General features: G+C 45.4%; 1 protein-coding gene across 3 annotated transcripts in view; it reads right to left on the bottom strand.

Annotated features, from left to right (window-relative positions):
* The window catches only part of CCDC149 (coiled-coil domain containing 149), a 167,783-nt gene that overhangs the window by 72,006 nt on the left and 68,738 nt on the right, over window positions 1-27,039 (bottom strand). For all 3 annotated transcript variants that reach the window (XM_029590108.1, XM_029590090.1, XM_029590099.1), the window contains one exon: window positions 3,792-3,908. In XM_029590108.1, coding sequence (XP_029445968.1) covers window positions 3,792-3,908 — 117 coding nt within the window. The remainder of the gene's footprint in view (window positions 1-3,791; window positions 3,909-27,039) is intronic.

Raw genomic sequence — 27,039 nt, 5'->3', positions numbered from 1 at the left:
ACATATGGCCCTTCCCGCAGAATCACTGTGGGAGATCCGGGGCCAGGTCAAGCAGACAGCAGTTGTTTAGCAGCAGGAAGAGAAGAGAGCAGCAGTGCTACAGCGGCATCTTCCAGCTCTGGTCCTGACTTCTGTTTTCAACTTCAAGGGACTCTACAGCCATGCGGTTCAAAGCAGCAACTGAGCCAGATGGCAGAGGAGCACAACGCACCCCGAGGCACCACCAATCTCCTCCTGCTGCCGCTGACCAGCATGGGCAAGAGGAAGAGAGAGAGAGTGAAAGGGTGGGGCAAGGGAAGAGAGGGAGACCAGTGACGAGGAGGAGGATAAAGGGAGGGGGTGGGGTTTAATTGGATTGGATACCCTCCAACCAAAAAGGCATTCTGCTGCCCCTGAAGGTACAGTGTTTGGACAAGCAGGGCCCTGAGAGCCGGCCCAATTAACCGTCTTCTCCGCCATCACCACTAGAAGGGCTCCACAGTGCAGGGACATCACCAGTTCCTGTCCTGCAGAGAGCTCCATGGGATAGGGAAACATCCTGTTCCATCTCAAGCTTTTAAAGAAGGGAAAAGATTGACAGCACCCGTGTGTGTATGTATACAGAAGGGTATGGACAAATGAGGAAAGAGCAAAGAAGGGACAAGTTAGAAAGGAAAAACCAGGAATGCTATACAAGTGAGACGGGACAAAAGAGAGACAAAGAAAATGAAAGAGGGAAGCAGAAGAAAGAAGAGAAAATGAGATACTTGACAGAGGAATCTTGAGACAGAGAAAGAAGCATGGCTTTTATTTTAAAAAAAACAAAAATGAAAAGGTTTCTGTTCTTCTGCTAAAATTAAACTACTTGCATGAAACTACTACCCCTCAAAGCTGTACAAAGTTAAAAAAAAAAAAAAAAAAAGCAAAACTCCTTCAAAATTCATTTTGCACTCAAGTCTCTCTTAAAGAGAAAACAGTGATCAACAGAACAAAAGGATCTCAGTGGGAACCCTTTCAGCTTAGTGATGTAAGTACAACCTTACACAGGCTGGTGGTCCTAGCTCAAGGGCCCAGGTTTCATAACTTTAGGTTTCTTTGATACTTCAGTAAAGCAATTAAAGATTTGCCAGGCTTTGTGGTTAGAGGGGGAAGGGAGGGGAGCAGAGTATGAACTAATCGTGGGATTTTGCAGATTATCTGCTCAAGATGGTGAAATACAAGGGGGGAGAGATGACAGAAGCTGTCCTGGATAAGGAGAGGGATCTTACATGCAGTCACTCTCTATGGCTGGCAGCTGGGATGTATCCTTTGCAGTGTCCATGGGGATAACTGGGCAGACTGGGAGGGTCTATTTCTGCCATCATCTATTGTTAATATGATTTTACAACCAAAGCACTGCTAAACTTCATAAACTCAGCAACTGCTCAGACGGCAATATTATTATTATTATAGCAACTACATAAGACGATCTCCCCTCCGCCCCATTAACAAGAAAGGAAAGCTTGCAGACGCATGGTACAAAGACCTGTAGAAGGGGTGTCATATGAATGGGATATAAATACGTATTTGGGGAGAGGTGTAGAGATGTGTGCATGTGGGGAATGCATGTGTGTTTGGAGGGTGTTGTAGGAATAAGAGGGCTGCAGGTGCAGGGACACTGCAAGAGTATCTGGTACCCTAGGCAAACCTTTGGTAATGCACCTCCTTCCCTCAACTTAGCTATTGGCAGCAGTTACAACACAGTGCTCCCTCCTATCGGTGGCAGAGCGCTCCCTTTTTGGCAGTATTGGATCAGGCACATCACCCCTCTGGGCCTTGTGCTGGTAGGATTTTACTGCTCCCAAAATTTTGGAGCTCCAGATGATCCCCCAGTTTATCTAATGGAAGGGCCATCCCTGCGAGTGTGTTTGTGTGTGGGGAAAGAATAAGACTGTGTAGGGGGTGAGTCAGAGGAGGCTGGGGTGGATTGGGCAAGTAGGCATGTAATGGATGGTGTATGTGTTAGTGGGAAATATGCAGGTGTACATGGCGTAGATGCTTACTTTGGAATTGTAGGGGAGGTGGCTTTGAAAGTGCCTTTTGATGCCATCCTTCGCCATTTTTTCCTGTCTCTACCTGCTTGTGTTGCTATAGGCAAAGTGCTGGAAGGGTGGGGGCTTTTGTAACTGAGTGATGGTCAGCATTCGAACAGCTTCCCAAAGAAAGCAATGGGGATATTGTGTGAAGGCTCAGTTCTGATTCACAAAGTCTTGCAAGACAACTACATTTGTTTTCCTGGATGCCAAACTTGGTGAATTTCTGCCCCTTTTTTTGAAGAGTTATTGTGCAGATGGACAGACAGACATCAATCCCTTTCACATATTCCTTTCCAACTTTCCCTATGTTGGAAAGCATAAAAATGAAAACCTATCTACAAGAAAGGAGTATCAACATATTATGTGACTGACAATGCAGCTGCTGTAGAGCCATTGCTTCTGTTTTTAGGTTTTAGCTGATAATCACTGATAAAACACCCTCAGTGAAATTAAACCAATATTTATTGGATAAACACAAAAAAACCCCCACTGCCCAACTCTCTCAACCTACCCCCTTGCTCGGTTGTGGTTGGGGAACTGAGCGCTATGCTGAATTATAGAAACTGAAGCCAGTAAATAAAATTACAGACAATGTTTCAGGTTACAGTATTAAAAGGTGATTATCTCAGATAGCCAGCACTGGTGCCTGTACTAGGAAAACACTGATTTTAGTACTCTCAAAAAAACTCCTAACTAGCTGGAAAATAAGCATCAAAATTAACAATTCAAAAACATCTAAAAAGAGAAGCCCCCTGCCCACTGCATGATCCTGAGATATCTCAGAAGCAAGAAGTGGCACTGGCTTATGCAGGAGGCCCTCTCCTCTCTGAACCATGACCAGGTCAGTCCCCAGTACGGTGCTAGAGAGCTCTTTCAGATGAGCCGTAACAGCAAGCTCTGGTCTGCTCTGTGGACCTTAGAGAAAAGTTGGCAATGCAGCAAGGTAGTGAGAGTGGAGTTGGGGAGCCGGGTTCAAGTCTCCCTTTCATTTCTCATCATTTGACCCTGGGCAAGCCACTTAAGCTGCCTGCACTCAAGCTTGCTTTGCAAGTTCCTGTGTGAATTATCTTTAAGAGCTCCATGCATACTAATGTTGCCACATAACATGAGTCTGTGTGTGTGTGTGTGGGGGGGGGGGGGGGGGGGGGTGGCCCAGTGACTCCTCTTTTCTCCTTTTCCTTCCAGCTCATTTGGAAATAGTGCTGGGGGCGAGGGGGGCCTGTTGCCATGAGCCTTCATTCACAATTACCCAGGGATTTTTTCCCCTGTTTTAACAGACCCTCCCTCCCTCCCACTGTTCCTAGGCTGGTCATTGCAGCATTAGTCCGGAGGCCGGGAGCCATGCACCAGGACTCCCTTTGGGATCCCCTTAATGATGAATGTGGCTCTTCCTTTCCCCTCAGGGGCTGTGAACGCTACTTCTGCAGCATCCCCAGCCAACCTGCGCCGTGGAAGGCCCAATCCAAGAAACAAACCAAGGACCCTCTGTATGGCAGCATGCACCACTGACACAAAGCCACCAGTCTGGCCTCAAAACGGTTTATTTTTTATTGTGAAGATCCTACATCACTTTCTGCAATAGTACAAGTCAGTATCACCGGTTGTATAAATCCTTTGCCCTAATTGTAGTTGCATCACATTCGACTCGCACAGCCTGTTGAGTGAGAGTGCTACACAGCAGTGTGAACAAGCAGCATGGATATTCACACACACACACACTCACTATTTCACCATTACCTGCTCTCGCGCTCTCTCCAGTTGCTGGACAAGGTCTTCCCGCTCATGGGGAGCAAAGTGCCGCGCCCCAACTTCTTCATCCCCGAGCCTCTGCTTTGCTATCGTCATTCGCAGGAGCTGCAGGACACAAAAAAAAAAAAGCAGGATGCAGCGTCACAGAGGCAGCCTTTCAAGACAGGAGGAGCTTACGGAGAGCAACACTGGAAATACTCAGCCCCATTTTCTCAATGTTGCTTAGATATCAAGGAATTTAGACATTTATAAATGAGTGTGGTGGCAGGGTGCCTTCAACTGCCAAAAGCACCACACAGTAACTCACAGCTGCATGCATAATACTCCACTGTAAACCCATGGGAAGAATCTGCCCTGAGACTGGCTGCCAAAGTCACTCCAAACACAGTACATCTTCCTTTGCAGCCCTCTCACCCAGATCCAGCCCTTATTTACCCAACGCCTCTCCAATCAAGCAAACCTAGGTGGTGATGCAGGGCCCTCTCTATGGCCAAATTAGAATCCTATTAATGTGTAAAGAAAATAAACATTTAAATACAATTTAAATAAGTTTAAAAAAAAGAAATGCTTGTTCGCTATATCTTCCATTTCTCAGTTTCTGTGCTGCTGCCACTCCTGGCCAGAATTCCAGTTTCTCCTGGGCTCCTCTGAAACCCAGAGAATCAAACGTCGTAGAGAACAAGATTGAGCTAAGCAGGAGGTCTCTCAGCCTCAAAATTCCATTTTTATATTTCTGCATTAAGCTGCAAGCAGTTATCGGGGCACAACTGTGCCTACTGTGAGGGCTGCTTCTACATTAATGCAGATATCAAAAGATAAGAGAAAAAAAAACACAGTTCATCATCCTTGTGTTGCATAGAGCACAATTCTACCATAATTCACATTTTAAAAAAGTTGTACAAAGTAAGAATTTAAAACTCTGCCATATCATAAAAGGCCAGATATACAGCATCATGGAATCCAAACAAATGAAAAAAAAAAGGAGAACATTTAAAACTAACCACCCCAGATAAAGACAAAGACAGCATCAGTACATCTGAAACCCTGCAAGATTCTATGAGGCTTACGGAGTCTCGTACCCTTGAAGCATTAGGGTTAATATCTTCTGACCTAAAAACAGTTCTGCATGGCCTACTATGACTAAAACTCCTATGGCACCATTTAGTACCTACACGTTCTTAAGACCTCATAAAATCTAACATACAATAGCTCATGAAACCAGGAGATAATAAATCTCAGAGCCTAAATAAAATTAACCAGTTTAGAAATTCACAGAGGGAGAGGATGGGCCTCTTTCAACGGACAGGAATCTCTGGAATGAGGGTGAAAGGCAAGTAGATTCAGGAGTAAGCTAAGGAAATATTTCTTTGCAGAGAAGCTGGTAGATGCATGGAACAGCCTCCCCATAGACATATAGAAAATGATGGCAGAAAAGGACCAGACGGACCATCCAGTCTGCCCAGCAAGCTTATGGTAGCATCTGCTGCGTCATACAGGTCACCCCCTTACTTACAGGCCGACACAGTACGGTGCGCTCAGTCGAGTGCACCATTCAGCACCCGTTTGGCCGTGCGTTTTCGAATTGCGTCTATTACCCCTTATACCGGCGAATAACTAATAGGCTCATCAACATGCATTTGCGTGTGATGAGTGCTATTAGTTTCGGGGGGGGGGGGGGGGGGTTGGCCGTGCGTTTTTCCATGTGCTATTACCCCTTACAGTATAAGGGAGGGGTAATAGGAGTGTGTCGAAAATGTGCGTCCCACTTTAGCAGAGAAGGGACCAAAGCATATGTGTATTTGCTCCATAGGATGGAATAAACCAACCATTCAGCCTTGCTGTTGCTTTTCAATGCAAATAAATCTGATAATGAAAGTCCAAAAGGCCAAATCGTCTGTTAGGTTACAGACCTTGTGAATGTGATCTGTTAATCAGTCGGAGACTCTGAAAGGATCTGTTTCCTGAAGGGAGGCCTCGTGACCGAGAGCCCATGCCTAATCTGCTGACATTCTCAGTGGAGGGTTATGGTTCCTGTGCCTCCTTGCTTGCTTTCATAGATTCCATTTGATTGTCGGTTTGGATCAACAATCTCATTCCTTGCATGAGAGAGAGAATACTCTTAGTGCAAACTGGAATGGCTCGCAGCTTCAAAAAAGGTTTGTCTGGAAAAAACATGTTCTATAATAGACTGTGGACCCTGGATAGAAGGAACCAGGGATAGTGAATAAAAGGAGAAACAAGAAGAGGGGGAGTACTCCCAGAACCAACAGGCTGAGCCGCCAAAGAAGGGACATTTTCATCACATAGGAACCAACATAGAGTGTAAAAAGGGGTTAACGCAGCTGAATGTAGTGAAAGCGGAGAGCTCTCTAGTTTATGACATAAGGGGATTACATGCCCTGCTGCTGCCATGTGGCTCAAAACAAGTATCTTCAATCGGTCCTGATGGAAAGAACGTATCTTCCTTCATTGAATTCATCCATGCCCTCAAGCAAGAAAGTTTAAGACCGGAGGGCTGAAAGACTTCTTCATATCCTGTCACCAGTCATTTGGCTAGGCATGATATGAAACACATTCCCCAGTGGCCCATGCATGCCGCCACCACCGCTGACATATCAGTGAAGACCTCCGGACAACCAAAAGGCCAGAAGATAGCACTCCATTGGTTCTAGAGCATGCATCCAATTCCCTGCTTTGAAAACGCCTTGAATAGCCTCCATAAATTCAGGATAGGCCTCAATCCCTTTGAATTCTTAGAGAAGAATAGTAGGAATAGAACCATATGCTATGCTCCTCGAGAGAAACAAGCTCTAATGTTTGCTGGTGATAGAGCAAACCCCCTCATGATGCAGTTGGGATGCCTGACATGGACCTGAATAGAAAACCAAACAATGGTGTTGTGCTGTAAGAAGCGGAAGTGTAAATGGTAACTACACTTTGCAACCTTGAGGACTCAATGGCCTTTGTGACCATGATGGAGTCTGTCTGTCAAAAAGCCTCTGTAGGAACTTAGAACTCTGCCTGAACTTCCTCCAACGATTATCCTCTGCAGATGCAGGCACTAATTTGGCCCATAGTTAAAGTTTGTCATCACTTATAGTCCAAAGCAAATACTAAAAGGAGGTGGCACAGTCTACCGGGAAAGGCAGCAATTTTTTAAGCTCTAAAACCAAGGGCTCAACACCTTTGATCCATGAGTCAAGACTCATTCAGTCCTGCAGTACTTCACAGCTGCCCTCAAACAATAATAGTTTTCCACTTCACTTGTGTTGTAACCTCTTGGCTTTAAACAAATCCAACCAGTCCACAGAACTTCAGTCAGCAGAGTAACTCCTTAAGTGCCAAAACAAACTAGTTCAAAACTGGTGTTGGGACAACCCCGCTTCCAAGCCAGCAAAATGGTAGTCTCAGAGTTTCAGATAGTGTAGGAGTAGCCCACTCCCAAAACCCAACAGGGCTAAGGAGGGTTTTTTTTTCCTTCCTCCCTCCCCCACTGACAGTATTAATGCAGTCTTTCAATAGCAGCAATATGTTATAACAATTGGTTTTGAATCTTAAGCAGTCTTCTAACAGTACTTCTCCATCCCTCCTCCCACATTAACAGCATTAGTATAGTCTTTCAGTTGAAATAGTAGAGCCCCATAATAATAGGCTGATAAAGCCTACATTCAATCAGTCTCTATGTCCAGATGCTCCACTATCTGATGTGTCCATAGACACTCCCACCCTCCCCATTCCTCTGATTTCTTCTCTTTCCATGGGCTCTAAAAAAGGCAACAGACCTCCTCCTGCAACTCCAAGGCTCCCAATTTATCCCCACTGTGTGCCTGGTGGGTTTGAAGTTCCTGCCCTGCTCAGATGTTCCACCTTCAGATCCCCATAATTCCAGGTTTTCAGCAGGGAACCTGGGAAATGTAGTCCACGGAACGTTTTGCTGCTCAGGCGCCTCTGGGCCTCACCCATGCTTTGTTTGGCTGCTTTGGGGGCTGACAGAGATGTATGGGCCAGGGAATCTCACCACAGTAGCTTTTCTGCAGTCAAAGACAAGTGGAAAATTATCCTCTAGAGACAGAGACAGATGTACTCTTAGACCTGTCAAAAAACTGGGACTGCATGCTACTCCTTAATCTCTCAAAGAGAATACCATCAGATAAGGGGTATCAGACTGCTTAACACTGTCACATGAACATCAGACTATATAAGGTTGATGAGTCAATATTTGAATATTCAACAGAGGGCCCTGGACAACTTTCTCCTCCAACACATTTGAAAAAAGAAGGGACTTTTTTTGTCACTAGGATATCTACCATATCAAGGCAGGTTAAGGTGGTCAGTGGACCACTGATGCATCAGGATAACTGCTACTATTTAAAAAAAATATCTCCTTCAAATGACTCTAATCACCTTCCCTCATTCAAAATTCTGGCAAGAGTTCCACAGATCAGGGAAAAAAATATCTCCTTAGAACTTAAGGTTAGGAAGAAACCATGACCCTGAAGAAGATAAGTTAGGCAGAGATATTGCTCATCTTGAAGGAAGAAGGGGACTCCCCTGGGAATAAGCCTATCTTCTTGGATCACAAAGAAGTTGTCATTTTGCAATGCTCATGGTCCTTTCAGTGAGAAGCCCTGGATGATGAGTGTCAAGCAGGTAACACTGATTGGGCCCTGAATGGACATACACATCCAGACGGCCTCACCTCATTGGGGTAGAGTTCAAGGATGGCTTCCTACTGCTATACACCTTTCGAGAATAAAGCGAGTCATCTTGAGACACCTGCTCTGGGCTGCATGCAGAGCTCCCATTTGCACTATTTATGTTTGCCAAAAGCACTCTGCAAGAAATAGGCTCTGGAATTTCCACAAGTAATAGATTGGGAGGCCACGTTTTCTGTGTGGACAGCCATAGGATTTTGCATTGATAATGCACAGCATATCGAGTGCACTGTTGAAGTAAAGGCATCAAGTGCACCGATGGTGCAAAGAGCATAAAGTTCGCCAATGTACCAGCCGTGTTTGGTAGTTTTGGTTCAATGGTGGTTGCATCAGCAGTGGCTGAGTTGACAGTGCCAGACACTCCTGCACTGAGGCATTTGCATTGATGGTGCTGGATGTGCATCAATGATAACTGCATCTCCAATACCACATACACCTGCATCGATGGCGATTGGCACCACAAGGCCCCAGAGAGTGACAGTCTCCAGCGTTATCACTTCTCCATTCAACCCCAAGATTAGAGTGGGTCTGGAATCTGATATGGTAGAAAAGGGAAGCCCTGTTTGAGAAGCTCCTCCTTGACTCAAATGTATCTAAAGCAGAAGAATGTCTCATGGACATGATCCAAAATTTATGGAAAGAAAAACAAAAAAGCCTTTTTATTATTATTATTTTACAGCACTGAACATGCCATTTGAAGGGTTGCCTACGCAGCGATAAAAACAATAAAAAAAACAACCCAAGGCCCTATGGCCAAAAACAAACATTTTACATGAGAGAGAGTACACATCCATGAGGTAGCTTGGACAAAAGAGATCAAAGGGCTTGCGAGTCAATGCGCACATGGGAACTCCCGCACATGCTCAGTAGTACAAGCTATACTGAGCTAGAGAGATGGATCTGTTCAGCACCATCAGATAATGCCACTCACATGTCATGGTTAATTCATCATTACTTTTCAACAAAGAAACTTACTCGCTAGGTCCTATATTTGATTAAGTTTACTCAGTTTGAGTGGAGGCGTTCCCAGAGATTGGGTTAGGGAGGCGTTTGTACTTATAATGTATACTTTTGCATTTCCAAAAAATATGAACATAAGTTTTCCTGAAAAATTTCTGCACACAACAGCAGGTGTAACTGTGGGCAGGTAGATTTGGTGGGATAATTTTCAAAGCAACCTTACATGCACAAGCTCCCTTTGAAAATTGCTGCCACTTATGTCCATATTTGCCCTCAAATTTATGAGGACTCTTACAAAATTACCCCCTCCCCCATAGAGTATGACTGATTATTATTAACACACCACTAATCACAAAATTAAGTTACAAAAATCACAAGTGCATGCAGTAGCACAGAAGACTCAAAATCCCTTTCCCTATATTGAGGGAGTTCAAAGTTCTAGATTTACCAAAATTAACATAAAATTGTCGATGTAACTTGTTATTGAATCAGCATTGAATGTTTTCCCCTCTCCTTGCCAGATGAAAGTACTCAAATTGTCCCATTCACCTAGTCATACCTAACACTTACAATGCATCTATATAATGAGTACCATATTACAGTTATGACTGCAGCTATTTAGTAAACACAAGTAGCTGGAAAGCTTTCACACTGGTAACGTACAAGAATGGTGGACTGGACACAGTAGGGTGTATTACTGTTCCAACCTTTTGTACAATTACTGGGTGCCACATGAAGGTGTGATGAATGGCATGAAAGTAAGTCCTTAGTACTGTGGCATAGCTGATACAGCCTCCTAGGCGAACCTACGAGGCTTATGCCGCAGCTGGAGAATTTGTCTTGTAGTGGGACAACTGGAACTTCACCTTTACCAGCCACCTCCCTCACAGGTTGAGCCCTTGGGTTCTGATGGCCAGCAGAACTTAGGTGGGTCCCTAGGATGGCAGAGAGAGAGAGTTTGAAGGCATGCCGAGGTCAGGTCAGGCAGCAGACTGGAGGTTCCAGGACAAGTAGCAAGCAAGTAGTCGGAAAGCAGGCTAAAGGTCAGGTCCAGGCAGCAGGTAATCATAGTCAGGTCCAAGCAAGAAGTCAGATATCTGGAGATCAAGCCAAGGGTGGAGAAAGACAATGAAGATACATTGGACAAGGCAGGCTGGGTAAGGCAAGCTGAAAGACAGAACAATGCAAGGCTAGAAGGCAGGATGAGGCACGAGGAATCAGGAATGTAGGAGACACGAACCTTGAAGCAACACACACTGTGGGGATACAAGAAACTTGTTGCTGAGACAAAGATCTCAGGCAGCAGCAGGGTTTAAATGGCCCCAGCGGCCTGACATCATCAGGAGGCGCCCTGTCTCGTGTTCCCACCGGAGGACCAATAAAGCTTGCTTCTTCGCACGTGCCTTAGAAGCCAGCACAGCTGATGGATGTGCTGCAGATGGCATGGGGTCTAGAGATCAGCTGCGTCCCTGCCACAAAGGTATGCCGGCGGTACCAGGGTGAGTAAGGCGACTCGCAGAGCTGTTCCACAAGCTGTAAAGTATAACAGGAGGGCAGCGCTTCTACATCTTTTTTTTTTTTTTTTTAACATACATCACTGATCTGCGATTAGTATTCACCAATATAGCAGGTCTTGGTAGAGAACTGATTGACAGTGGGGAATAGTCAAATTCACTCTTTGCCATGATTCTGTTTATCCTAAGCATTTTAAAGCTTTTTTTTTAAGTTCTTGTCCTTTTAACAGCTGTAAATTTTTATTTTTATTTATTTATTATTTTTATATACAGACATTCGATCTCAATTGAGATATCACACCTGACTTACATCCTTCAAAACAGCCATTTACCCTTTTCTTGGTGCTATTGGGTTTTACTTAGCATTACTCTTTTAGTTGTATGCAAATATTTTTTTTTATTTCGTATTGACTTCAAATTTTATTGGAACATAAAAGGTGTCCACGTTTTGTTTCAGCTATCTCTGTTGCTATTAAAACTCCCCTGGAGGGAGCTGGTCCATTGGCAGTGTTGTTCTGCAGGGGACCCAAGTTACATCCCTGGATCTTGCCTTGGTTCGAGATAGAGTTTGGGCTTGGGACACTGTGAAGGCAGCATTCACGGCTCCTGGGAGGGAGTCCTCGTGTAACAGCAGCGTTTTCTGACTAACTCAGAACATTTCTGCTGGGGTTTGGAGAAAGCTGTTGCTGTAATTACTTGATCCAAATGGGAGGGATGGGTGGAGAACTTTGGTAAAGTTGGTAATAGGGATATAAATATTTAAAAACCATTTAAAGTACTGAAATTTCAATGTTTAATCATTTATTAGGGATGTAAATATTTAAAAACCATTTAAAAACGACTGACATTTACATGGTTAATCGCTTAAATGATATTTACATGATAAGCTACCTTTTGGGGAGGGAGCACAGCCCTTCACTCCCTACCCCTCCCCCCCAATGCACCTGCATGCTCCCTTCCCCCGAAAAGCTGCAAAACCGCCTAGCATGTCAGGAAAGGGAAGCCAGACGTCAGCTGCAGGCCAGGCTGCAGCAGGTCTTCAGCTCCATGTGGTAAATATTAACTTTTAAATCAGAGCTGGTGCTTCCATTTGGTAAATTAGGCGGCTGTCTCTAGAGCGCCAAAATCTAGCCAATTGCAAGGCCCAGAGCGGTGCTGTGCTAAAAAAAAAAAAAAAGGGGGAGTGCCGTACTGGTCCCACTGCTGCTGGTAGGAGGGAGTGCGGTACTGGAGCTTCCACCAAAAGTTGGATGAAGGGGGAAGAGGCCGCATGACCAAAGATTCATATAGGGCACCGATTACTCTTGCATCAGCCCAGCTTTTCACTGACAAAATAGTTAAGACTTTACTTACTGTTTAGTTGCTGAAATGGTTACTATGCAAAATCCCAATTCAGTTACTAAAAGTTAATGCTTTTTTGGTGCTTTAAGAGCAGATTCCGATGAATCTGAAAGCCCAAACAAGCAGGAGAAAAACCGTCAGCCAAACAAGAGTATCCTCGCCGGAGTCTTTTCTCTTGGCTCACGCTGCGTTCATAATTCACATGTACCAGGGTGATGCCTGCATGACTTTAAGATGAGGCTGAGGAAGTAATCGCTGCGAGCAGAGCTGGCTGCCCTCCACCTCATGTCCCAGCCACTGAAGCAGGGCAGAGCCAGGCAGTTTACCTTCTACACCTTTTTTTTTTTCTTGGAAATTCCATATGGCAACCCCAATGTGGAAGCACGAAATACCAAGGCATAACAAGGGAAAAGAGCAAACCATCCAAACTTTTAAAAAATATACATTTATTTTTAATGTGCTGTATGAATATTACGCAGTCAATTTATCGGCAAATAGTGCTGCCTTAATCACTTATTCTTGCCTCTGTCTGAAATGGAAATGAGTGAAAAAGGGGAGTTACTAATGATTTTCTCTTCATTATCTAAAATACTGTGTTGCCAGCACTGTAGATTAAACTGGTGACTTCATAGTATCAACCTCCCTGTGCATAGGGTGAGGATTTGATGGGAACTGCTACAATAGCTGTTCCTTTGGCAGGGCTAAAACCTGCATCTTATTAATCCCTTTTTTTGTTCAGGACGATGTCCTTGTTTCTTTTAGTCAGTCAAACGTTCCTCTCTCTTTAAGCATAAAAGTGGACAGGTATTTCTGTGAGGTGCTGTTTTTAACCAGTTCAGTACATTTCCTGAATACTTTTATTATCCTTTAAACATATTCAAGTCCCTCTTTCCTCACGTGATCTATTTCCCCCCTGTGGGTGCAAAAATCTTTTTTCAGAAAACTTCTCTGCTTTTGCTGTTTTTCATGCAGCTACACCCAGGCAGCCTTTATGCACATATTCCACTTTTGTTCACATTTTCTTTTAGAGAAAAATCCTACTTTGACTTTCGGTGACTGACACACAAAGCTCCTTTAAAAGCTATGCGCAGTGCTCTTTGGCCATCCACTACCTCTTGCCTATGGGAAAAGCAAACAGGGACAGCACATTCCTTGGATCAAGATAAAGCAAAGAGAACCTAAACCTATATAATCATTTTGGGATTTTTAGCCTGCTTTTCCAAACGCTGCTCAAGACAGAAAGATAGACAGGATCTCAGCAAAAGATTGTATGGCCCATCAAGGCCATTAATCAATTATACTTAGGGAATAGGCACTGCTATTAATTGCATCAGTAGCATGGGATCTTCTTAGTGTTTGGGTATTTGCCAGGTTCTTGTGGCCTGGTTTTTGGCCTCTGTTGGAAACAGGATACTGGGCTTGATGGACCCTTGGTCTGACCCAGTATGGCAATTTCTTATGTTCTTATAAGTCTGCCCATCTGCCCATCTAATTTAGTTTTACAATTCCCATCATTCCCTCAGAGGGATGCCTGGAACAACCTCCTAGTGAAGGCGACAAAAAAAAGTATGCATGGGATAAATACAGGGGGATCTCCGAGGGGGGGATGGGAATTGTGAAACTAAATTAGTTGGGTAGATGGGCAGACGAGATAGAAACAGGACAGCAGAAAAAGACCGTAGGGCTATATCTTTCTATCTAAGTTGGCTTACAGCATTATTCAAATGCAGGTACTGAATAAAGTGTGTTATACTGTTAAAAATGTAATGTAAAACTGTAGGTCAGAAAATGCCAATGCCCTTTGAATTTTTATGGTGTTACTTGGATTATCCTTTGAAATCTTGATCTGAAGAGCGTGCTCTCCCTATTTTTTTTTTTTGCTTGCATATCCCTAGAACTGAACTAAAAATACAGTTTGCCATAAGCTCTTGACTGGACATCTAATTTAGCAGTGACTGAAGATCAACAATTATTTGGTCAAATTATGGCTATTTAGTGAACTGTTGGCCTACCTTGCCTTACAATATTTTCCTAAAACTTGCATGACTACCTTCTAAGATGAGCAGAGAAACAGGAATAAGAAATATAAATCAGTTATCTAATCTGTCACTAGAGATACACTAATGTGGAGCAGGGCGACAGCAGCAGCATAAGAAGGGGGAAAGGAGAGAGCCAGGTTTCGGTACAGAGAGTTGAGACGTGGCATACAGGAGGGAGAAACCAAGAAGGGGCAAGGTAACTGTAAGAGAAGAAAGTACTTTGGGCAGATGCACTTACAGTCACTGGTGGACAGGCTAGTTGGGCCATTTTAGTCTTTATCTGCCACCATTTACCATGCTATTATGTAACAAGACTCTACCTATGAAATGGCAGCACTCCAAATATTACACTGGATCAGTGGCACCATGAGCGGTCTTAGGGTAGCCAGAGGACAGAATCAAGATGGACTCTGGCAAAAATCTTCCATAAACTTCTTTATTAGTGACAAGAATCAACAAAACAGAGTTACAACTTACAGTTCAGTCGTAGTCTCTCTCTAGGCTTCCTTCTCTCCCCTGGGCCTCCTATTCCCTCCTGGCTGGCTAGTTATATAACTTCCCACCAGGATTCCCTGCTATCTTAGGCTCAAGATGGACCAGGCCAGATCTCTGGATGCAGTCCTATAGGTTGTTTTGGGGCTATCTCCTATCTATTCCTTAATATACCCTCTCCCTTAGCTCAAACTTCTTAGGTTGAGGCTTGCCCTTACTAGGGGTATACTCCTATGAAAACCCTCTTATCTCTTCCTTCCTAGCTTTATGCTGAGGCTGTTTAACCCATCTATGGTTTCTCTTCTCCATTCCATTTGGGAAGCTGGGTTCAAGGGTTCGTAGTGTTCCTCATTTGTCACAGTAAGTTCCTTTACTCTTTACCAGGTACCTGGAATACCCTAGTTCTCTTTGGCAACAATGCTGACGGGTTCTTGGTGACATGTCATCTGGCCTGGCTCAACTGTCCCTAAGCTGACCCCACAGTTTTTTAAACTGGGGACAATCATGCCCTAAAACCATCAGATATGGGAGCTCGGGTAGTATTCCCACATCCATAATAGTTTGTCCTTCCAGAGTCATCAGCAGAACCTGACTATTTGCATTCTGTTTCTGGTCACCATATATACAGGCAAGTGTCGCCTTCCTCGTATTTAATCCATCCTCTCTAGGCTAAGTCTTTATGTATGAGGGTCTTTCCGCATCCTGAATCCACCAGGGCCTGGGTGGGCAGTTCATTCAGTTCCCCTGAAATTACAAAGTTGAAAAGTTCCCCACATGGCTCATCTACCAAGTTAAAGCTTTGTATTTTCGCAAAGTATTTTCCCATTCTTGCTCCCCTCTTTATTCTCCCCTTGAGGACGGTTCTTCCTAGCATGCTCTTTCACTCCACAATAGAAGCATGCCTGTGGGATTTGATCCACTTTGATTTTGACAGTGCTTACAAAAGACTCGGCACTCCCTTCCTTTGGGTGATTGCGTTCTCATTTGCCCCTCTCCACTAACTTGCGCTACCATTCTATGTTCTCCAGCCATAGGCGGTCCTCATCAGCATGGTTGTCTGTCTTACAGAAGGAGCATGGCTGCAATCTTGTTCCATTTTAAGTTCACCTCTTCCTACCAGCAGTTCTTCATTTTCTTCTTTGTCACAAGGCAACCCTCTTCCTCATGTCCATTCCTGGCACAAAGCGAGCAAAAGAAAAAAAAAGTGTCTGGACCCTTGCTAGTCAGGAGGGTGGATACCTCCAAGATTCCTTTATTACTCTGATTCTTTGGTTGTCCCTGATTTAAATGGTCCTCTCTTGTCAATACACATGTTAGCCTCTGGTGTCAGCTGAGTTACCAGATTGACATTCATGGCCTCTGTTCCTTGATATCTGTTCCTTGATATCAGCAGTATTCTTTCTTTAGGATTCCTTCTCTTCCCGGGCCTCCTATTCCCTCCTGGGCATGGTGAGTTATACATCTTTCCAGGGACCTCCACCCAGACCAGGATTCCCTGCTATCTTAGATTTAAGGCGGATCAGGCCAGATCTCTGGATCCGGTCTTTTAAAGGTGTTTTGGGGTTTTCTCCCGTATACTCCTTTCACAGAGTCCTAGAACACAATACATCTCCTACTGGGAAAACAAGACAAGCCAGATTGCTATTGATTCCTAAATAGAAACTACACACTAGCAGAATCCCTCACCTCACTTGAACAGACTCCCACCAAATATAGAATAAATGACTACAAATTACAAATGTACAGACAAAAACTGAAATGTTTTGTCTACCAAGAAGTCACTCTGTATCCAGTGCAGTACTGAAGAACTAAAAACGGAAATGTTTCCTCCTATACTAAGTCAAGCCTCCATCACGGTTCTTGTGGGAAGTGGGGATGTTATGTTACATAACACCTCCCACAAGAACAGGGGCTTGGTGGCTCCAACACATCCCACCCCACCTCTTGTGCAACTCTGGCCCCTTTCTCCCCCCAAACTCTACCCAGTACAAATATCCTCGACTCCTCTCTCTCTCTGCCCCATTCCCTATACCTATCTCACTCTTTCTCCCTGTACCTACCGCTCCCTTTCTCTCTTCATCTGCACCTACCCTATTATCTTCCCTCGACTATGATCAGCATCCCCCTAATCTTTTTTGTGTGCCCTTCTGAAGCTTCTTGGGGGTCAGCAGCATAAAGCAGACCATAGGGTAGGTACTGGGGGATAGTGGCAGCCATAGTGAGGGATACAGTCACTGCTGCAGGACTCACTTGAAGCCACAGCAGAAGATGCCATGATAAGAGATAGTAGAAAGTCCACCAGACTGGGAGGTGGTGAGAAGTAGCAGTTCCATTCAGATAGCAGGTATAGCTCCTCCTTCATATAGCTCACTTCTGGTCCTGTGTTCTGTACCTGTACTGCCAACAGAACATGTATTTGAATAAGAACACAGGAGCCGCACAAACGGTTGAATGACTGCCTGCCCCACTGCTGGACTGGAAATTAGCATCTAGTTACTATTTTAACCAGACATCATAAGAACATGTGTCCAAATCATAGGTATGCTGCCTCGCAAAGGTTGGTTGGGCCATGGTCCAAGTGGCCCACCTCATTCTACTGCCTATGCTGTGGGATTCAAACTCTGAAATGCTAAATCAGGTTATGTCACTCACTGAGTGAAATGCAATGTGCAGTAGGTTTTTCTACAAGTTCAACACAAGAGCAGAGTCTAACGAGACAGTTTAGAGCAATGGGCAGGCAAGCATATTCTCCCCCTCCCTACCCAGGTATCTACTTCTCTCCTTCCACCCACTCCACTCTGACTTCCTGTCCTCTTTCCCACTCTTCCCTCATCCCCTAACCCAGGGGCTGATGCAATAGTGCGCCCAGCCTAGCGCCCAGGTTTACTTGTGTTTTGGATGCGCTAGACTAGCACCCGATGCAATAAGGAGATTAGCGCGTCCAAACATATGCCTAGCCGACAGTGCTCAACACATGTAAATTCCATGTAGATGAAGCTATTTCTTCCCAATGCAGAAAATCACTGGGCACCCAAAGCACATTTATTAATGCGGCAAATTTAACTCCAGCCCCGGAGCTGGCGTTAAGTCAATCTGCGAGTCAAGGGCTCAGGAGAAATTTAAAAAATACTGTCCTCTGTGGTTCCTCCTAATAGTATAGTTGTGATATTTAAATCTACTGCTTGCAGTATTTAAGAATAAAGGTATAATATAATGGCTTGAGGAAAAAAAAAATTCTGATTGCACAACAGACATGCTGCAGGCAGATTTCGCCTCTTGCTATTGTATGTGTACATTGGGCAAAATCAACCTGAAGCAGGATAAAACAGATACCTGTATTAAGCGCCCGTTGCAATTGTGGGCGTCCGATGCATTTGAGTGCTAGGGATGCAATATTCTTCCCTAGCGTGTTCTTTTTAACCTAGCAGCTCATTTAAATATTGCATCGGGCACCCAGGGGATGTGACTGTGTGCGCATTAGGAAATGGGTGCTCAATACGAGCACCCGTTTTAACACGTGTCTTATTGCCTCGGCCTCCCAGAGAGGAGAGCACCACTCTTTTTCACCTGCTGCCTTGCCCATACTTGTATTCACTACTTGTTTTCACCAAGTAGCTTTGCACCCTGAGTAGCTATTCCTCTCATCCACCCCTAGTTATGGCCCTAGGTAAGAGTCTTATCAGGGACTACATAAAACTACAGATAGACCTGTTGAACGGCATCCATGAATACCAATTCTTCAAATTTGGAGCAACGCCTGCTGAAAATGACCTTAAAACTTGCACTTATTTAAGAAAGATTTCATTGCAAAATCTTCAAATCTGGGAAAGCTAAGGGTATTTCTATGGGTCTTTCAAAAGGTGAAAAAAATCCATTTTCTGTACAAAAAAGTATAATTCAAGGTAATATATCTGTATATTTTCTCAAAAATGGAGGGCCCCCCAGATTATTCTAACTGGGTTAGAGAAGGAAAGGTCGTTTTCAGAAAGTGAGAAGTACCGCCTTGCCAAAGCTTACAACATGACAAACACGGGATTGCAATCTTTCTTCTTTTCTTCCCAGTAAGCTAAAGCAAGTCTTTCACCTCACCATCGATTACACCTCAAGGACAATTCAGTACTTATCAAGAGAATCTTGATGGAAAATCAATAATTATTCCAGCATCAAAAATGTTTTAATCTACCTACTGAAAGATTTATGAGACACGGGGAATTTCCCGAAAGCCACTCTGCCAGTGACTGACATTGGATTTGAACCTGGAAACCTCTGGCTCCCAGTGCTGCAATAAAGCATTCCATCTGGGGCTTTGATGATTTAAACAAGAAGTATAGTTCACATCAGCCCGTGAATGAATTTTTGATATATCAGAAATCATATTACAAGTGTACTAGTGAAAGAGCAAATACATCACGATAGTTCGTCCTTGTTTTATTTAATGCATCCCAATGCCCACATTTCCAGTTAACATCTCATTACAAATTCTCTCTGCACTTTTTTAATCTTTTGATTTATATCATGCTTATGAATGTACTTCAAGTCACAATTCAATCCTATGATCTACATAAACAACCCGGGGGGGGGGGGGGCAATGCAAATAGGAGCACTCAGCAAAATGCAATTTAACCCTCGGTTGTATGCACCTTTTTTTTTTATGCCAGTAAGGAGTTTTGCGCACAAAAAATGCACACACAATATTGTGTATTTAAGTTAGCGCCCTCGCATGGTAATTCCATGCTAATGATGGCATTAGCTATTACCTCCCAAAGCAGAAACTTAGTTTCCAGGGCTGATGTTAGTTTATGGCAGAAGATGGAGTTCTGGTGCTGGGACCTCTAGTTAAGATTTTATGCCTAGAAAAAAAAAATGCTTTGCACACAAAAAGCATGTTTTCAGAGGAGAAAGCATTCCTTCTGCACATAATCCTTATTTTGTGTGTGGAAAACGATGATTTGTGCTCATAAACCATTTTTCCTGTGCACACATTCTCTGTTTTGTGCACTTGCATTGGCCTCCAGGTTAAGGAGGAGGGAGACAATCTCTTTCAAACTCCTTCAGCTGTCTTAGGCAGCTCCCTAGAGGCAAATCCAAGGAAAGGCAACAGATTTTGTCTCACAATGGAGAAAAATTTCCTTCAGCAGCTCAAAATGGCATCTCCCTAGCAGCATATCATACCCATGAGTCTGAGCTTTCCAGAAAGTCCTCCAGCCTCCTCTTAAGCATGTCCAAAAATGTAGCCAGGACATCATCTCTGGAAGAATCGCTCAGTTTGCTACTGTCCATGTTGGAAAAATCCATCAGGAGACGGTAGGGGCCAGCAAGGGAATTCATGAATAAAGGACAGCATATGTACCACCTCCGTGGATACTTGAATGCCCCCAATATTGAGAGGGGGCTGCCGTTCTGTGGTAGATGGAAGAATTATATTGTTGTCTCATGACTATGTTTGGCTCTTAGTAAGTCGAGAGCGAGCAAGGAGAGGGAGGTGCATGGAGAGTGGATAAGAGAGTAAGTCAGATGCAGAGAGAGATAGGCAGAGCAACACTCCAGGTAAAAATCGGCAGCATGCTCATTTTTTTTCATCCAAAATGGAAAGCGATCATGAACAGATATGTCCACACATCACATTAAACAAATGTAAAATTCAACCTGATTTTTTTTTACCATGTTTATTTTATACTATTACTTAAAACAAAATAGTTAAAGACAGCAATTATTGCCCTTCATCTTTTTTTTTGTAGGCAGAAGTGCTGTACAAAGGAACATCCTTGTGAACTTGGGCAAGATACTTTGCTCTCTGTTGCCTTAGATGGTAACTTTGATACCGGCGCGCAGGTGCACATGAATGTGCGTATGCTGGCTCGCATTGCATACATGGTATAAAGCAGGCTCTACGCTCGTACATGCGTGCACAAATACTGCCTCTACACCATAAGTGGAGGGATTTTATTAGACGCGCACCAACGCAATTTCCAGTTTTACCAGTTCGTTCCCAATTCTCCCAGGTAAGGGATAGGACTACCTAACCCCCCTAGATAAACAGCCTCCCTTTTACCTTGTTAGTATCAACCCTTAAAACCCCGCTGACTAGCCTAGAATTTATTTTAGTATTTACATGCCATCCATAGCAGTAGTAAAGTTACGAGGCGGGGAGGATCACTCCGCCGCCAACAGTCTTCATGAGGAGAAGCTGCAGCCTCTGCAGCTGAGTGCACTACCCTAATGCACTGCACTTGCTGTCAGTGCTCGGGATTGGGGGGTGTAGCTCTGACAGCCCTTTCTGACTGCCCCTTGGCCCCAAGCTCACAGTATGGGTGCCAAACGCGCCGTCACAGACCTGGCACAGAGCATGAGCAGAGCCGGGGGAGGGGGAGGGCGATAGAACCGGCTCCCTGGCACCAGGCTCCCAGTACGCCAAGAAAAGCAGCAGGTAGCAAAGCAAAGTGGGATGACTGCCCAGCTGGTAGGTAGAGTGAACGAGACATGAACAGAGATCACGGTGTCAGTCTGGACTTCCCAACAACGCCGTTTGCTCTCCTTTGCATTTCGCCTCTGCTGGTGGGGCATTTCTCCTGCCCCTGGTAAGAGCCATCAACTATTGTCTTTTTCTCCTAGCTGTGCGCCTTTCTGTGCAGCCTCGACAGGTTTAGAAGAGGCAGGCAAGGGAATGGTGGCAGTTCTCCCTCCTGTTAGGGTCTCCATTCCCTCAGCACTGGAAAGCTTTACTCCATCTCTGACCAGGAGTAAAACTTCCAGCGCTAGGAAAATATGAGTTTTACCAGTGCATTTCTCTGCACTGGAGGCAATAACTATACCATCATTAGCACAGAATTTCCATGTAAGGGTGCTAAAGGAAAATTGGTTCTTACCTGCTAGTTTTCGTTCCTGGAATACCACAGATCAGTCCAAACAAGTGGGTTTATGCATCCCTACCAGCAGATGGAGGCAGAGAAGAAAATCTTTGAGACACTGCTACATAACCAAGAGTGCCACCTGCAGTCCCTCAGTATTGACCTGTACCCAAACCAAAAAGTGTAACTCCTGACCACGAGGATCTCTTCCTCTAAAGAACTCGGAACAAGCTGGAACTCCCAACCAAATTGACCCCTGAACTATGGTCAAGAAAGAAAAAGTTTTAAATCTCCAAACTGCAAGAACTATATACAATTAATTTCTTCAGAACAAAAATAAACACTGCATCTCCAGCAGCTTCCAGAATCAGGAGAGGTCTTTCGAAAAATAATCAGAATCAGAATGGGCCGGAAGCCTGGACTGATCTGTGGTATTCCAGGAAAGAAAATTAGCAGGTAAGAGCCAATTTTCCTTTCCTGTTCATATCCAGATCAGTCCAGACAAGTGAGATGTACCCAAGTCCCTTTACACTGGGTGGGATCCCAAAACACCTGCACGTAGCACTTTCCCCAAAGGCGCCCTAACATCCAAATGGTAATATTTAGTGAAAGTGTGCAAAGAGCTCCACATTGCTGCCCGACAAACCTGCTGCGGTGACACCAACTGACACTCCATCCAGACGGCCACCTGAGCTCTAGCAGAATCTGCCCGCAAATCCTCAGGGATCAGTCGGCCTTTACAAATTCAGGCCAAAACAATCGCCTCCTTCAACCAACGGGAAATCATACTCTTAGTCGCCTTACCACCCTTTCTTGGCCCACCGAATAACACAAAAAGGTGGTCCGAGGTCCGAAATTCATTACTCACCTTGAGATATCTTAGGAGAACCCGACACAAGTTCAAAAGATGAAGCTCCCTCGCATGGGGAGAATCGGGCGTCAAATGCAAAAACTCCGGCAACTCCACAGTCTGGCTAAGATGAAAGGCCAACACCACCTTGGGCAAAAAAAGAAGGAACCGCCCGCAACAAGATCCCATTATCAGAAATCCGCAAAAAGGGCTCCCTACATGATAGGGCTTGGAGCTCAGAAATCCATCTAACTGAGCAAATCGTCACTAGAAACACCGCCTTCGGCATAAGATCCTTCAAAGTAGCCCTGTGAAGAGGCTCGAAAGGAGGGTCACATAAAACTCGCAGAACCAAATTGAGATTCCAGGATGCGAAGCTAAAGATCTTCCCTGAAGCCGTCCTCTAAAACAGCCTAACCTGGACTCAGAGAATTATACGCCAAACCTTTCGACAGCCCCTCCTGCAAAAAGGCCAAGACCTGGGTCACATTTGCATGCAAGGGATCAGTGTCATGGGCCACACACCAGGCTGCAAACACTCTCCAAACTCTGATATATGCCAAAGAGGTGGAGGATCTTCTAGCTTGATGCAATGCAGAGTAGTAATCACCGGCTTGGAATACCCCTTTAAGTAGAAATGTCGCCTTTCAAAAGCCAAACTGCTAGACAAAAGCAATCCACCTGTTCCGACAAGATGGGGCCCTGACACAGAGGGCCCTTCAAGTGGCTTAAGCAAACGGGCTCATCCACCGCCAACTGCACCAGATCCGCAAACCATGGATGTCGCAGCCACTCCGACGCTACCAGGATCACTTGTCCCTGATGCTGCTCAATACAATGCAGCACGACCACGGAGGAAAAACATACAGCAGTAGCCTCTCTGTCCACGGCTGAATTAGGGTGTCTATCCCTGCGGAGCCGAATTCCCTCCAGTGGCTAAAAAACTTGGTTGCCTTGGCATTCTTCCTTGTTGCCATGAAATCGAATAGGCCTCTGCCGACAACTCCCATTCCCCTGGATCTAGCTGTTGCTTGCTGAGCTGGTCCTCCTGTACATTGTCTATGCCTGCTACATGAGACACTGCTAGAGCTGCTAGGTGAAGCTCCGCCCAGGCAAAGAGCTCTTGAACCTCCTGAGCCACCAACTAACTCTTTCATTCTGCCCTGCCCATTGATATAGACCACCGTGTTTGCATTGTCCAAGAACATACGAACTGCCCGGCCCTGAATCCGAGGGAGAAAGATCAATGATCTCTGAACCGCCCTTGTCTCCAGACGGTTGATGAACCAGGACACTTCCACCGGGGACCAGTGCCCTCGGGCTGCCGATCCTTGACACACCACTCCCCAACCACTGAGACTGGTATCCGTGATCACTACCACCCAGTCCGGAACTCCAGATCCACTCCCTTCTCCAAACTGGACCGCAATAGCCACCACGAGAGACTGGATCTGGCCTCTTCCTGGAGTGGTAGCAACGCTTAAAACTCCTCCGATATCGGATTCCAATGGGATAGATGAGCTTTCTGTAAGGGGCACATGTGCACAAAAGCCCATGGCAACAGATCTAGCATAGAAGCCATGGACCCTAATACCTGTAAATAATCCCAGATCTTAAGAACCAGCAGGTCCCTCAGACGAACCACTTGCAACTACTCTGGAGAGGATTCTCAAGTTGCAAGGAACACCTTGCCCACCAGGGTGTTGAATATTGTACCCAGGTAGTCCAAGGACTGAGACAGGACCTGTTGACTCTTTGACCGGTTTATCACCCAGCCCAGGAACTTCAGGCGCTCTGTCACTTGCCGAATGGAGGCAACATACTCTGCTTCCGCCTTCACCCGAATGAGCCAATAGTCGAGATAAGGATAAACCAGTATCCCCTCTCTTCCGAGGGACACTGCCACTACTACCATCACCTTCGTGAATGTTCTCGGCGCCGCTGTAAATCCGAAAGACAGGGCTAGAAACTGAAAATGCTCTCCTAGCACAGTGAATCGCAAAAATCTCCGATCTGCTCTGATGGGAATATAGAGATATGCCTCTGTCAGATTGAGAGAGGCCAGGAACTCCCTTTTGCGCACCGCTGCAATCACTGTTCATAACGTTTTCATTTGAAAACATGGAACCCACAATGTCGCATTGACCCTTTGTAGATCCAAAATGGGCAGAAATGAGCCCTCCTTCTTGGGAACCACAAAGTACACGAAATGCCTTCCCTGACCAAGTTCCCCAAGTGGCACCAGGAGGATTGCTTCCAATCACTGCAGACATAGCAGAGTGTCCCGCACTGCCGCTCACTTGGCCTACAAAGGCCTCCTTGTAGGTGGGGGGGGGGGGTCGAGAAAATTCTAACATGTAGCTGTCTCTTATTACTTCCAGCACCCACTGGTCTAAGGTAATTCTGGTCCACTCCTCGTAAAAACAGGGCAACCTTCCTCCAACAGCCACGAGGGTGGAGTGGACCAACCTGCCTTCAATGGGCAGGCTTGGCACCTCTGTATGGTACCCTCTCTGGCCGGTCTACGGGTCGCCACAAAAGGACTGTTGCCGTCCTGAACCCTGCTTCTTTGCAGAACTGAACAAATTTTTTCTGGCACGAAATCTCTTCATCTCACAAAAGAGAGAACGAGACAGAAAGGTCTTTTTAGTACCCTTCTTATCCTCGGACAACCTATTCCCCTTAGAGTCTGCAAGATGCTTCATCAGCTTCTCCAGGTCCTCACTGAACAACAAGTGCCCCTTAAAAGGGAGATTAGCAAGTTGCGCCTTTGACCAAACATCCACCAACCAATTGCATAGCCACAGAAGCCTTCGTACGGCCACTGTGGACACCATGTTCCTAGCTGAAGTGCGAAGCAAATCATAGAAGGCATCCGCCACATAAGCTACACCCACTTCCAGGCTCACATCCTGGCCAGGTGCCGCCGGGGTACCTCCAGCAGACTCTTGCACTTTCTGCACCCAGCACAAACAAGCCCGCTGCATAGGGCTGATGCAAATTGTAGCTCTCAGGCTCAAAGCCAAGACCTCGAACAGCCTCTTCAACAGGATCTCCAGCATCCAATCCTGGACATCCTTCAAAGCCGCCGACCCTGCCACCGAAATGGTCATCTTTTTTGTCACCACTGATACCACTGCATCCACCTTCGGCAGCTTCCACATCTCTAAGATGATCTCAGGCCATTTCCTCACCTGCTTCGGCAGGGGGAATGTCCTCAATCATCCATGCACACCCTCCAACACCGGCTTTACCCCCTGTCACCTGAGGGATGAGTGGTCACAATTCCTCCTTGCGAAATAACCTAACCACCCTAGGATCATCCCCTTCCATCAAAGGGACCTCATTCACATATGGGTCCCCCAGCGAACCAGCCCCAGGATCCATGCCCTGACTAGAGCCCAGGTCCTCCTGCGGCCCCTGCGTATCATCACCCGTCGGTTCCGTGCCCTCAGAATTCTCAGAGGAAGTCTCATCAGCAAGCAAATGCTCGAGACCAAACAGGCACAAAGGCGCGGAAGCGCCTCAGTCCAAGGTCTCTTAAGGCCAATCCGGACCAGCTGAGAGGCTGGCCACTTATTCACCAGCTCCTGCCTGGCGAGATAGGCCTCATGCATCAGCAAAACAAAAGTCCGCAGAAAAACCCCCATGGATCACCTGCTCCGCGGTCACAGAGCCCTTTCCCGTGTTTGTTGGCACTCCTCCACCCTCATCAGATCCTTGAACCACAGGAGAAAGTGGAAAAGGGGAATACCTGCTCTTCACATTTAAGGCAGGGCTCCTGCTACGTGGAAGTAAAATGGCCGCTGTCTGAGCCCCCCACCCACCAAGGCCTCCTGCACAGGGCCTGCAGCCCAAGTGCAGCATCTGCCCCTAGGAATCTATGTTGAAGCTCCCTCACCTCTAGAGACAGAGAGCGGGAAAAGAAGGGCCACAATGAGGCGAGAACGCCCCTCCCCCTCACAGGCCTGACAGGATTTCCCGCGTTCAGTGGGAGTCGGCATGACACACGCGGCATGGCTCGCGGCTAAAAATAAACTGAGTAGGAGAAAAAAATAAAGCCACCACCGCTGCACCACTATCCGGGCTCCAGGTGCTGAAGGGACAGCAGAAGCCACGCAAGTCTAACCTCTACATGTGAAACTGTGCGTTTTACTGAAAGCACCTTATTACATCAGCATCCTATAACTATATTATGACTTTTCTTTATTTATTTAGTACTTTTTTATACCGACATTCTTTAGTGTTTTAGTAGTTGATTCCCAGATGTACAGTTGTGTGTAAACGTTTAGGCATTCCTGGCCAAATTTTATGTTTCACTGAATCTCTAAATGAATGTGAGATGGCACAACCTCTACATGGAACAAAGTGAACATGACATCTTTCAGAGATTTTTAATGGAAAATTACTAGTTGCTTATTTTAACATTGAAAATAATATAATCGTGAACATGGCATGTGCAAAGGTTTTGACATCC

This window comes from Rhinatrema bivittatum, chromosome 1, assembly GCF_901001135.1.
Source record: "Rhinatrema bivittatum chromosome 1, aRhiBiv1.1, whole genome shotgun sequence".
Taxonomy (NCBI): domain Eukaryota; kingdom Metazoa; phylum Chordata; class Amphibia; order Gymnophiona; family Rhinatrematidae; genus Rhinatrema; species Rhinatrema bivittatum.
Note: the sequence above shows the minus strand (reverse complement) of the source record. Positions and strands in the feature narration are given on the sequence as shown.